The 14,206-nt window shown below is 40.6% G+C and overlaps 1 protein-coding gene across 1 annotated transcript in view; it reads right to left on the bottom strand.

Annotated features, from left to right (window-relative positions):
• mtus2b (microtubule associated tumor suppressor candidate 2b) overlaps positions 1-14,206 on the bottom strand; it is a 29,370-nt gene that overhangs the window by 2,182 nt on the left and 12,982 nt on the right. The window contains exons 6-15 of the mRNA XM_049576148.1: positions 11,605-11,751; positions 9,563-9,661; positions 8,322-8,518; positions 3,551-3,617; positions 2,859-3,073; positions 2,622-2,727; positions 2,463-2,536; positions 2,258-2,356; positions 1,999-2,118; positions 1,655-1,752 (exon numbers count right to left, since the gene is read on the bottom strand). Coding sequence (XP_049432105.1) covers positions 1,655-1,752; positions 1,999-2,118; positions 2,258-2,356; positions 2,463-2,536; positions 2,622-2,727; positions 2,859-3,073; positions 3,551-3,617; positions 8,322-8,518; positions 9,563-9,661; positions 11,605-11,751 — 1,222 coding nt within the window. The remainder of the gene's footprint in view (positions 1-1,654; positions 1,753-1,998; positions 2,119-2,257; positions 2,357-2,462; positions 2,537-2,621; positions 2,728-2,858; positions 3,074-3,550; positions 3,618-8,321; positions 8,519-9,562; positions 9,662-11,604; positions 11,752-14,206) is intronic.

Below are 14,206 nucleotides of genomic sequence, written 5' to 3'. Positions count from 1 at the left end.
ATTTCTTCACACAGTCCCCCAACCTTAAGGGCTCATAAGTATTTGGACAAACTAACATAACCATCAATTAAACAGTCAGTTTTAATACTTGGTTGCAAATCCTTTATAGTCAATGACTGCCTGAAGTGTTGGACACATAGGCATCATCAGATGCTGGGTTTCTTCCCTGGTGATGCTCTGCCAGCCCTTTACTGCAGCCATCTGCACTTCCTGCTTGTGTTTTGGGTGTTCTGCCCTCAGTTTTGGCTTCAGCAAGAGAAATGCATGCTCAGTTGGATTCAGGTCAGATGATATGACTTGGCCATTGCAGAACATTCCACTTCTTTGCCTTAAAAATGTCTTTGGTTGCTTTTGCAGTATGCTTCAGGTCAATGTCCAACTGCACTGTGAAGCATTGTCCAATGAGTTTTGAAGCATTCGGTTGAATCTGAGCAGATAATGTAGCCCCAAACACTTTAGCTTTCATCCTGCTGCTCTTGTCAGCAGTCACATCATCAATAAATACAAGAGAACCAGTTCCACTGGCAGCCATACATGGCCATGACATAACGACATACCTCCACCATGCTTCACTGATGAGGTGGTATGCTTTGGATCATGAGCAGTTAATTCCCTTCTTCCTTCTCTTGTCTTCCCATCATTCTGGTAGTTGATCTTTGTTTTATCTGTCCATAGTATGCTGTTCCACAACTGTACAGGCTTTTTAGATGGTTTTTGACAAACTCTAATCTGGCCTTCCATTTTTAAGGCTAACCAATGGTTTGCATCTTGTGATGAACCCTCTGTATTTATTCTAGTGAAGTCTTGTCTTGCTTACAAGAGCAGCAGGATGAAAGTTGAAGTGTTTGGGGCTACATTATCTGCTCAGATTCAACTAAGTGCTTCAAAACTCATTGGACGATGCTTCACAGTGCAGTTGGACATAGACCTGAAGCAGACTGCAAAAGCAACCAAAGACATTTTTAAGGCAAAGAAGTGGAATGTTCTGCAATGGCCAAGTCATATCATCTGACCTGAATCCAACTGAGCATGCGTTTCTCTTGCTGAAGCCAAAACTGAGGGCAAAACACCCAAAACACAAGCAGGAAGTGCAGACGGCTGCAGTAAAGGGCTGGCAGAGCATCACCAGGGAAGAAACCCAGCATCTGATGATGCCTATGTGTCCAACACTTCAGGCAGTCATTGACTGTAAAGGATTTGCAACCAAGTATTAAAACTGACTGTTTAATTGATGATTACGTTAGTTTGTCCAAATACTTATGAGCCCTTAAAGTTGGGGGACTGTGTGAAGAAATGGTTGTCATTCCTACACGGTTCATACTACATTTTTGAAAAAAGCCTTAAATGAAAGCTGAGAGTCTGCACTTTAAGCAGGTATTCATTGTTTCATTTAAAACCCATTGTGGTGGTGTACAGAGCCAAAATGACGACAACTGTATCATTGTCCAAATAATTATGGACCTGACTGTATATTCATGCCTCCTGTGCCCGTGCCCCATGTAACCATACTACACTACACTACACTATATCCAGAAAATCACAAGGCTGTAAACTCCTTTTCTTTTTAAATATTTTTTAGCATTTTCTTACAATCATTTTTAATGGTTCGAACTAGGTTTAAAATGTGCACTCATATGCATTTAACTTGTCTCACCTGGACACAGCAAGGTTCTTGTCTATTCTTTCCTTCAGGTCCTCGTTCTGCTGCTGTAACACCTGCAGTCTCTCCTCCAGGTACACATTCTTTTCAGCCTGCTCAAAAACACAGGAGAAAGGGTGCACCACATTAAATTCTTTAAATGATGACAATATATTATCAGTAAAACAGGAAATATGATGATAGTCACAGGGGGTAACAAAAGAGACATTTCTTCTATAAAATATTGTGCTGCATAATTTATTTTTTTGTCATTTGATGCTGTCATTATCTTACCTTAGATGTTAAGTGTTATTGTAATTTGAAAGTAAGTTAAAGAAAAGCAGAAATTTGAAACCTACTATTTTCTCCAGTTCTGAGATCTTCTGCTCTTGTTGATGAATTTGCTGATTCTTCATCTCCAGAACTTCTTTCAGACTCTTCAGGTCCTCATCAATGTGTTTATATGGTGCCAAAGCATCCTGGCAAAAGCGGATAAAATTAGTCTAAACCACTATCAGTCTTTAAAACTAAAGCAACAATGCTTCCTTTAAGTTGTATACAGCTACTGTCACCAAGGCAGGCGACATATTGTCCTGTTCTATATAATGCATAAGTTACCACAATCTGCTCATCTGTACTCTTGCGCAGAGCTTCTTCAAAGCGCTTGGCTCGATCTCTGAGGCTACGGTTCTGAAACGTCAGTGTGTCCACCTGATCCTGGTGACCACATAGATATTAACTTATTAACTACTGTCGTTAACGACAAAATGGATCGTATTACTTATCTGTAAAAATATATGTATATTTATATAAAACCGTTAACCTGCAGAGACAGTCTGATCTTTTCAAACTCCTCTTGCAGAGACTTCGTCTGCTGTTCGTGGGCCATCTTCAGATCTGGCACAAGAAATAATATATCAATATCTCATTGGCAGAGTAGGTCAGTGCAGGAGAACAACAGTTTTTAAATGTGGTTACTTACTCTTCACAGTCCTGGCATGCTCCTCCTGCAGAGTAGCCAATGTGTCATTGTGAGCTGTCTCTACCTCCATCAAGGAAGCCTCATGGTTCTCAGTCATCTCCTCAATCTGGGAACGATGAGAACGACATTATTTTTTTGTAATAGAGGTCAACCAACTCTTTCAGTGACATCACATCATCATCTTATATCAGATGTAACTGATCTGCTTATAACCAGTCTTCATCAATACACACACACCTGCTCTTGCTGTTTGACCCGTAGCTCCTCCAGCTCGGCTCGTTGCTGGGCCTGCAGGCTCTCAGCCTCGGCTATGTGCTGTGCCTTCAGCTGCTCCTCCAGCACTCCCAGCTCCCTCTGCTGCTGAGCCCGCAATCCCTGCAGCTCAGCCTCAAAACGATGCTCCAGCTCCTCCTTCTCCTGCTGCAGTTGCTCCCAGTGTTCAACACTGAAAGCTGGGATGCAACGTAGAGCTTTAGTTTGTTTCACTAGACCAGTAGGCCTATCATATGTCATATGTCAGTGTCATATGCTAACTACCAACTCTGTTTTAAGAAGGTACTCCTAAAATAATTAACAATCAATTATTCCTATTGTGTTGCAATGTCAGGGAGTTAATATTTCTTCAGCTTAATAACACAAGTGACATATTCATAGTTTTTTTTTGGCATATTTTTGGCTATTCATTTAAAATATCTTATAAATTAAAAATCCTAAAGCAGTCAGTTTTGATTGATGACAATTTACACTGCAACATTTTACAGTGTCTGTCTGCTATATGGTGTTCGATCGGACTAAATCCAGACATCCATCAGCACACCGTCCCTTGTGGCAGCATGCTGTATAATACATGATATGCAGTAGGCAGTGAGTGACTCACTGCTTTCTCTCCACCCTATGGTGCCATATCTGTCACGCTGTATCCCACTTACCCACTTCATCCCTGATTCTAGCGAGCTCCAGGGACAGTTCCCTCTCCTTCACAATGGCACTCTCAGTCTGAAATGCAAACACATACAGCAGTGAACACCTCTGAACTGTACAAACGGATCTAAGACACCTACAGTATCACTGTGGACCTCTGAGTGGAATAAATGTGACAGTTTTGGCATTAATTTAAGCTAATGAGGAGTACAACTGACACAGGACTGACTGATTAGATTGAAATGATTACTGCAATATTAAGAACATTTTTCTGAGACTGATATACATTCATGGCAGTTTGTGGTGCTGTTTAATTATATTCTATCATACTGAGAGGTGATTATCATATTTTGTCCACCCCGTTTATATCAAAACCCAGGGACTTTTAGGCGACACCGCTGTACACTTCTTAGACAATATGCTGCAAGAAACCAAATAAACACGAAGAAGAAAGAGGGTTGGCTTAGCCAGTACATGTGCATGGAGGATTACAAACCAAAAAGAACATCCCTAATACATATGTTTAATTTATTCGCAGTTTCATTTGACAAAAACATCGTTGCATCGCACCTGGTTTGGTGATTATACCTTGTATTCCCAACTTTTAACAGCTTAGTTAGAACACCAGTCATGCAGTATATTTAGCAATAACCCCAAACCATCTGTATTTTTAACAAACTAAACACCAGCCCTCTCTATTTATAACACAACTGCTCATGCTGTCTGTCCTCAAGATGCACTGACGAGATTTTCTGAGGCCATGATTCATTAATAAATATGACAATTAAAATCGCTATGTCAGGGGAACCCAGGCACTATGCGATAACGTGGCACAATATACATGTGTAAAGATCTGAACTCACAGCTGCAGTCTGCTTATAATATAAGATTGTGTGGCCATAATAGCAAAAGGTCTCACATTAAGCTACAGTAACTGCAGCAGTTATGAAACATTTCAGAATGACAAACTCATCATGTAAAGCATTTTAACAGCCCCTCTCTAGTATCCACCAGGGACTCGTAATGATATGACACCCTCAGAGCACCTTTCACTCACAGAGGACGACACACCAGACAGTTAAATGATTATTGATCACAACATGCATTAAGACAGCTACGCACACTGTTGCTCTGAGACAAATCAGAGATCACACAGCAGTGCTTACGAGAAACAAAGACAGAGACAGGCAGAGAGCAGTGGGTGAAATATGTATGAGGTAGTACACAGTATATCTCAGCAGGAATGATGTCACCCTCGCTGAGGTTTTAATTGGAACATACAGTCATCAGGGAGAGACTGCTGTGACCTCATAAGGGATGAAGGATGGTCAGCAGGTTTTTTTTCCATTTCTTACTCGTCAGTTCCACCTCTGCTCCTACCCATCATTTCACCCTTCCAGCCCAAACACCCCCCTACTCACATCTCCAGGGAGTTTTGTGACATGCATTCTAATTTTCCCATCTCATATACAGCTGTCACTAAGGCAACTTGATCCATCACTGGGGCTTATTGTGATTCTTTGATCAAATGTTAGGTCTGTAACAAAGGAGAACATTCGAGAAGCTGCAGCAGCTAATATTTGGCATTTTCATTAATGGATAATAAATTGATGTCTATCTCTTCCTGCCAATCTTTTAATCATTTCATCACTGTACATTTTACCCTCTGGAAAAGAATGAACCAGTCTTTTTATAGTAAGGCTGCTCAGTCTCAAGGAGAAACTGTAATGATTTAATTAACCTCTACAAACTCTGTACCCATGTAATCAATTCAGTTACAGTGGGTATGTAAAAACCTTCTTATGTGCAGTTGCTTTTTTGTTTGGACTTTTTGTCCTTAAGAGATTCAGAGTCCAACAAACAGGCAACTGCAACTACAGCATGCATTTTATGAGGACAACTGAACACGTGATTTCTTGTAGATGAGCAATTCGGCAACATCAGGTAAACAAGAGCCAGATGCATCTGAAGTGAAAGTTCCTCTATACAGTAAATGGTGTGTAATCACCCTAAAATACACCAGCATACATTGTAAGGACAGAACATACACAGTTAAACAGAAAGACAGGCAGCAATAGCACATTATGTAATGTCCCTGCAAACTCTGAGAGAAAAGAAAGAGGGACAGTGCGACAGGAAAGCCTGCTTTGACTCAGCATTATCATGCACAGCTTTACACTCTCTCCACCAGCTCTGTCTCTAGGAAACAAGTGAATGCAATGCTCATATAGACAGACACACTCCAGACCTCCCCCACTAGACACACACATGCGCACAACCACACATATAGAGAGGAAACCTTGGTGCAGAAACAAGCCTGCTGCCTGCAAAAGATACTGACTTTACCGTTTGGTCCAGAAAGCACAGAGGTAGGAAATGGAGCCTAGAGCAGCGATGGCCCATACTAGGCTAGCAGACAGCAGCATCCCTGAGCCGACTGGGGAAGCAGCAGTAAAAGATGCGAGTGCCAGAAAGACACAGAAAGAGAGATGGAGGGGGAGGGCACCAGGCAAAGGAAGGAGAGGGGAGGAGAAATGGGTAGACCGAAGCCTCACCTCGTTTCCTGGTTTGCAGCCGGCATTTATCCCTGCTGAAACAAAGACTGCCAGCCCTAGCCCAGCCCAGCTCTGCCTGCCCTCCGCTAAAGCCCCTTCCAACACGCCCCGGCTGTATCACATTCACACGCGTGGCAGCAAGCAACACACACACATGAACAGTCTTTTGCATCCTTGAGAAAAAAAACGAGTGAAGCAGGAGAAGATGGGGGAGGGAGATGATCAATAAGTGGCCAATTATCTGCTCTGTTACTCAGCTCAGGGAAAAAAGCTACATGCAGGCATTTCAATATATACGGAACAAAACAATGCTTAAAAATAATGTATTCTAGAAAGCTCTGACTGAAGCAATGGTGTCCACATTGCAGCTTTTGATGTAAAGTTTCTTGCAAAAGCACTTTGAATCTGTTCATTTCTATGCAGAAGAACATTAGTCTTTTCTTTAATTCTAAAATATATTTTACTTAGAATATCAAAGTCCAAAATTGCAAAAATGTCATGCTGTATACATATTTAATGCTAGCTATCACGCTCTGAAAATCACTCTTACACTGCCTCTTCGTCATCATAAAAGGGGAGTATGTTCCCTATTGAAGGTACGTATATATCAGATGTACATATTACAAAGTCTTTCGCCCGTCAGACCTTGGTGAATACTCTGTCTGTGAGACAATCAGTCTCACTAAAAGCGCAGCGATCCAGCTCTAATCTCATTTATCATCTCCCACTGTTGAGCAGAACCCGTGGGTGGGGCTGGGAAATGGATGAAATGCAAGCAGAGGACCAGGAAAGGGCAAGACAAGCGCTTAATCCAGGTTTGAGAGGCAAAGCACACTCAGTCACAGTGTGCGAGCAGACTGTCTGTACCATCAGAGGCTGTATACGATTCTGACACCATTGGCAGCCATTATCTTACACAACACGAGAATACTCACAAGACACATCAACACAGATATTTGAAATGAATACTAAATGTGTTCAGACCCTTTTGAATCAACCATCCAGCTCAGACCCAACACAATGCCACACAGCTCTATCAAAATCATTTGAAAGTATAAAAAGCCGGAATGCGTAACATGATTTCCTTTTGTTTAAACTACTGTAAAAAAAAAAAAAACAAAAAACAAAAAAAAAAACTCTGGGAATCCTCAGTATTTCCCTACAAACAGATCTACAGACAAATCCTGCTGAGGTCTTCCCAACATGTCCCAGAAAGCCACGACAATCAGGTTTTAAAGCAAGTGACTGGCTTTGTGAACAAAGTGATGCTGACAACAAAAGCCAGATGCTGCTGGTGTCATTTGTGCTAGTAGATGCATCACACTTTGTAGTTGCATACTGAAGCTCACAACAGCTTTCCTTTTGTAGTTTTTAACAGCAGGCCTGTGTTGATTAGCTGCAAAAGGGACGGATATCAAAATGTTATGCTGATACAAGGTTTTGATTTAGGGGAAAGATGCAATATTCATTACAGGATTCTGTTTACATGACATCTCTAAACATATTCCAAGACCACACTGCTGGTTTTTCGTGTTTTTGACTATAGCCAAAACATTATATATATTATAATACATTCTATGAAATACTTTGTAAACCTTTTTCTAAAGCATTTTGTTTAGCTTTTATATTTATTTCTAACTTTAGAATGACTCTCTTAAAACTTGCTTAAGATCCATCCATCACGATCAATGTTCACTTTATCAAGTTATGTTGCTGTAACACAATAATGCAGCTGCAAGCAAAGGGCAATTTTGAAAGTACATCCCTGCTAAACATCCAACTTTTTAATGTAAAAAAAAAAAAAAAAATAAATAAAAAAGAACAATTTGTGCCATCCAAGAGCTTACGTATCAGGAATTAAAGCCAGGGGATTCCTCTGGGATTTTTTTTTTTTTGTGAAAAGCTACTCCCCAAATCTTAGATGTCAGAGCTTCCTTTAACACACATTAAAGGGGAGAGGAGAATAAGGGGATGTGATTACGATTTACATTGAATGCTGTCCAAAAACTGAGACTTGGACTTTAGAAGGGAAACTTATCCAGTTGTATTCCTTCTGTAACATGTCAATAATATTTACAGAGCGTACAACACTCTTTCTCTCTATTTTTCTACTATTTTATGGCTAATGCATAAAAACATTTGCTCTATCTCTCCAAGTGGAGGCAAGACCAAGTTTGCTCGCCTATCAACCCTGCGGAGGTCTCGAAGTTCCACTTTAGCCTACCTTGTGACAGAAGTGCTGGGTAGTGATGCTGAAAACATCCAGGCACAGGGAGGCCTTCTTCAACTGGGCCTGAAGGCTCTGCAGCTGCAGGTCCTGCTGCTCACAGCGTTCCCGCAGCTGCTGGATCAAAGCGCGGTCCAACTCCTGGGCCCTTTCAGTCCGGACGACACCGTGACCCGCTGCTGTTCGCCCACGAACTACAGAAACCGAGAGCAGAGGGGTGAACAAAAAAGACTGAATATTTTCACTCATAACAGACTTAATGAAAAGTTTTCAGTGAAAAATCTAGACACTGCCATTTACAAGTAGATCATATGTACAAGCAGTAATCATCCATTTCATCTGACATATTTACACCAGCATGTAGTAAAACAGAGACCAAACACAACAGTTACAAACAGGGCGACTAATGTGACAACAACATTAATGATTGATCATTTTGGAATTTAATTTTAAACTACACCTTGCACCTGCTTCATTACATTCTGACATATATTACATAATCAATAGAAAAAACCAACAGCTAAACCAATAAAACAATAGTCATTAGCTAACAGCATCAACAAATAGCTGAGTTACACTGCAGATAATATTGGAGCAGTTGGTTTACTCTCTCAGCTTACACACATACATAAACAAATTAAGTGCTTATTGGTTGGAACCACAGTGGTCCATATCCTCCCACATGGACAAATGTTCTCACTGTTACTCAAGTCTCCTCACTGCCCAGACCAATCAGCCACAGTTTCCTCTCTCACCTCTGAACACGCATACTGGGAAAATATGAGAGCATCATGTGTGAAACTTTTATCACCTGCACTGGAACTCTGCTCAGCTGTAAATCTGTCTGCCTGCTCTCTGAGAAAGGGACAAAATGCTGACTTGTGGTGGTAATCTGACCCAGCAGGATTGCTACTGAAGGAGCCATCCCAGCATTACAGCTCCTGTAGCCTGTTGCCATGACAACAGCAGGCTGCCATGGGTCTTGTAATGAAGTGTGGAGAGAGGGAGGAAGAGAGAGAGAGAGCGGCAGACAGACAGAGTGACTGTAAATTTTAAAGATACAGTAGAAGCGGATGGTGTTGCACTATTCACGGCTGCTTTCTCCCTTTGTACCACTTTGTAACAAACCAAACACATAATATCAGATACAGTGTATACTGTATGTGCATACAGTATGTGCTTGTACATTGTGTACACACACACACACACACACACACACACACACGTAAAAAACTCACCAGGGGACTGTGGCTTGGGCGAAACCACAGCAAATCTTTTCGGAGAGGACTTTGGTGGCATCGCAGCCTCTGTGTCTTTCTGCATCTCTCTCCTAGAGGCTGTTTGGTAAAGAGAAATGGCCATATGTTCTTTAATGCGGATATTTAAACACAAGAAAAAAACCCTTTACTTTCTCTCATAAACATTCTTTTCACAAATACATCACATGTTAGTATACAATTAGCATATTTATACCTAACTTAAGTATTTCCATTCATGCTCTTTTATACCTCTACTGCACCGTCTTTCTGAGGACAGTTATTTATTTCTCTTTCACTTTAATTTATTTGACAGCCAAGGTGACAAGTTGCTTTGCAGACTGAGATTTTACATACAAAACACACATTTATAAATTATGATGTTTTTTTTAAAAAATCATAATTTAAACTAGTTCTCATTGACCTGCAACAGAATTAAAATGCTGCTTAAACATGAATGCAGCAATAACAATAATCAGACAACACATGAAATAGAACTCTGACAAGGACTTTGCAGTGTAATGAATACCTTTACTTTTGATAGTTCAGTTATATTACCTTTATTTGGTATAATTTGAATGGAGTATGTTTACTGAGTCCATGAATAAGGAACTACATTGTCGTCATTGTGGAAAATTATTTTTGGCTTTACCACACAGCATTTCAAACAATGCCGGACACTGTGGTGTTTTGATTTTTCTTTGGTAAAAGGTCTAAATATTTTCTCCAGTGTCCATAATTCACACACAGGAGCACTTGAAGGTCATTGGTGTACTGCTGTTCATTGTGAATGTTTGACTGTGCAACTCCACATGTATTGTGTAGAGCATGTTTCCAGCCTGTGGGTTGGGACCCCCTAAGTGGTTGCACTTTAAGGGGATGTGAGATGATAACTGGGATGTGAAGAGGGAAAAAAAAACATTAACACAACACAATTATTTTAACTTTTAAGACCTTTTTTAGACTTTTGTCTTTTATTTTTACCTGGAAAATATCCTGAAAAAAATACTTCAGGGCTTAAAAAACATTCTAATCGAAACAATCCGAGAAGAGAAAATCCATCTTTGGTTGAAAAGTTTACAGCCAAAAATGGTCGGGAACTATAGTAAACCACAACTGAGAAAACATTTAAATGAGGCACAGTGTGGTACAGTCAGTGACCACTAGCTGGAGTTGCTGCTCCACTTGGTCACACAGGCTCTGTTGCAGGAAGCCGAGGCTCACACAGAAATACACTCTGTGACCACTGGATGGTGTTGATACTCCACATTATAGTGCTGAAATGCTAACCTAACACTGGCCACAAGGTGCCCCGACTAACAACAAAGACACCAACATCAGCAGAAAGGGAGTACATATATAGTACTGTATCACTGCTGTGATGCAATGCTGAGCAATAGTTAGAATAGATTACAGCAAGGACTAAGTTTTTAGGTCAATTATATCATTCTGTATTTCTTTTTCTTAAAATCTAAAATTAAATTCCACGGAGTGCAACATTGATGGCTATAATATTGCATCTTAAACACAAACAAAAATGTGAAAATCCTCTGTCAAACACCTTGTGATTGAAATATTAAAAATCTTAGTGATTTTCATAATGGGACCAAAAGTATTTACTTTTGCCTTGTGGTCAGAATCTCTACATGTTAAATACAGATCACCATTTAAGTGGCCTTCCCCCCACAATATTTGATTTCAATATACACTTAACATCCAGGTGAGAAAGGTGGCATGTCAAGCAAGTCATTTAAACACACAGATAATGTATACAAGCCTAAGCATCTCATATATAAATGTATTGCCTAAAGCAGGTGGTTTCACTTCACATTACAGGGCTGAGAGTTTCCACTGAGGGATAAATACAAATGTGATTTCTTTTGGCTACAGTTCATCAGCTGTCATGTACACGTACGTACATTCCAATGCTAAGCTGCCACCTCTCTGGAGATAGCTCCAATACCACATACACATGCACATAATAACTGAGCAGCGGAAACTGTTTCCATGGGCTACCTACATACCCAGTGGGGAGGAGCGCTGTGGCGGTAGACTGCGGCGCTGGAGGCTGGGGGCATTGGGAGGCTGAGGCCTGCTCTGAGCATGGGAGGCTTCACTGGGGGGCGCTGTGGCTTTGTGGAGCGGAGTGTCATCGCTGCCACTGCTGGGATCTTCAAAGCAGGAGGGATGTCAGAGACCAGAAACACATAGTCAATGATTGTGTCAAAATTTTGAAAGGTTGCTATTTACAGGGATGTATAAACCCTGACCCTGACCCTGAACAGGAGTAAATAGGGATTGATAAATGGATACAACACTGGCATCTGCTTTCAATCACTCCATGTCTCCATTTATTTTTTGTTTTTTTGTGTGAGGATAAAAAGGTAGGTAGAAAAAGTCAGCACCAGCCCAGACCTCAGTGCAATGCTCAAAACAGAAAAATAAGTATGCACTTGCTTGGTATATTATGCTCTTGATACTGCGTGTTTCACACTGGGTCTTGTTTCCTATGATCAAAGCTCTAATTTGGTTTGGGAAAAGTTACAAAAACAATGAAACCCTGTACTGTGGGATGGGGGCATTGTAGCTTTAAAGGGCAACTTCAGTATTTTTCAACCTGGACCCCATTTTCTCATGTTTTGTGTCCAAGTGACTAATGGCAACAACAGTTTTTTTAAATTGGTCCAGTGAGACCGCTACAGGTGGCAGCAGCAAAACAGGCTGCAATGTTACTACTCAGGGCAACTGTGCATCATCAACTTACACCCAGTATAAGTGCTTGTTTTTGCCACTGGCAGGCTCAGATTGTTATTCTAAGTGTCTGACAACATAAGCGAAAGGATCCCTACAGAGATAGACCTTTTTGTGAGAGATCCTTTCTGGTAAACCAGAAACAGCCTTGAAATCACAATAGCCAAACCCAGAAGACTCCATTTAAATAAACAGTAATTTTAGTGTGTATGGAGTCTGGTGGGTTTGGTGATGACAATTTCTGAGCTATTTCAGGTTAGACAAAAAGGGCCTTACTCTTTAACACAGAGGTCTGTCTCTGTAAGGATCCTTTCCATAATGTTGTCAGACAGATATAATAATGATATGAGCCTGTCTGCAGCACAAACAAACACTTTAAGTGGACATACATTGAGAGTACGCAATTGCCCCCAAGTTATTACATTGCAGCCTGTTTTGCTGCTGCCAGTTTTTGCACCCCTCTCACCCAATACTAGTGAGTGTCACACAAACAGAAAACATGCGTGGGAAAACAGGGTCCAGGCTGACAACTACCAAAGTTTCTCCTTTATTAGTCACTGTATTCCCTTTTTTCATAATTTGTACATTTATGTCATCAGGGCATAAATATATTACTGTAAATCACTTCCAAAATTAAAAAACATATAAGCGCTATATTTTGCGCTTGCTAGTGACAGTGCTGTAAATCACCTCTCACTGACCTATCAAGGATCATGGGATCCTTTATACGTCTGTGAGAATTACCGTGTTGCATTTATTTTTGTATATTTAGGATCACGTACTGGCACATAACAATCTTTCCTTGGAGAGTAATTCATTTCTACACCACAAAAATTCACTAAGACTAGCAAGAAAAGCAGAATGCTGAAAACATCTTAATTATTTATAACAGCTGTTATCACACCTCTGGCTTTCTGTGCATACGAAAGGCTTTGATTCATAGACAAAATGAAGCTGTAGCTGGGAGTAGTCCAACAGAAAAACATCTCCAAGAACAAACATCCCCACCTACGGACAGGAAAATCCTCACAGTTGATACTTATTGTTGTTTTCTTTTACAAAATATAATCAGGATAAAATCTGAACTGTCTCTGGATTCCAGCACTGTGATGACAGTTCAGCATTCAGGTTTAATTTGTTAGTGCAAGTGAAACCAGATAGCTTCAATTACTTATCATAAAATATTCAGCTCCTCAATCAATAACAGTGCTGACACATGCTGCAGCTTTAGGAACCTCAGCACTCTAAAACAGTAAAGACAGACATTTTTTGACCTTGAATTAAGATATCCGTACTGTGTTCTGAGAATGAACAAGTCAGATGACTGCTCAGTAGCCTGAAACACAGATGAAGCAGTAAAATATACTGCATTAGACAGCGTAACAAATTCAGATTATAAAGAGAATATCAAATCCCTTTTGATGTCAAAATTCCTCAAAGGCCTGTGTGAAACCTCCGGTGGGACCACAACAGATTCACTTGGGAGAGTCAGCAGATGCTTTTTTTCCCAAAGGCGCCTTACTGAAATGAGCCTTAGCCAAGAAGTGGATTGGCTAAGGGAGATGGCTGGAGGCTGACTCACACTGTTTAATACTTGTTTCTAACCTGCATGTAGAGTGCAAATCCATCCCCTGCTGTAAGCATCCTCTGATCAGTGTTACACCAGCAAGACACAAGAAGAACTCTACTCTGCTGGTGACTAATTCAAGCAAGCACAGACAGGTTAAGAATGTTAAATACAAGCATTTTGCTATGCATTTGCAAAGCCTGGAAGAGGAGGCAAGACAGTTTGTTTAATTGGTACTTATTTTGATTTTTCAGTGCTACACAGTGAATGCCTCTGTGAGTGATCCATGAATTCTGTCTTACACAATG

The sequence above is a fragment of the Epinephelus fuscoguttatus genome, linkage group LG5 (genome assembly GCF_011397635.1).
Source record: "Epinephelus fuscoguttatus linkage group LG5, E.fuscoguttatus.final_Chr_v1".
In the NCBI taxonomy this organism is placed as follows: Eukaryota; Metazoa; Chordata; class Actinopteri; order Perciformes; family Serranidae; genus Epinephelus; species Epinephelus fuscoguttatus.
This window is presented reverse-complemented; position numbering and strand designations above follow the sequence as displayed.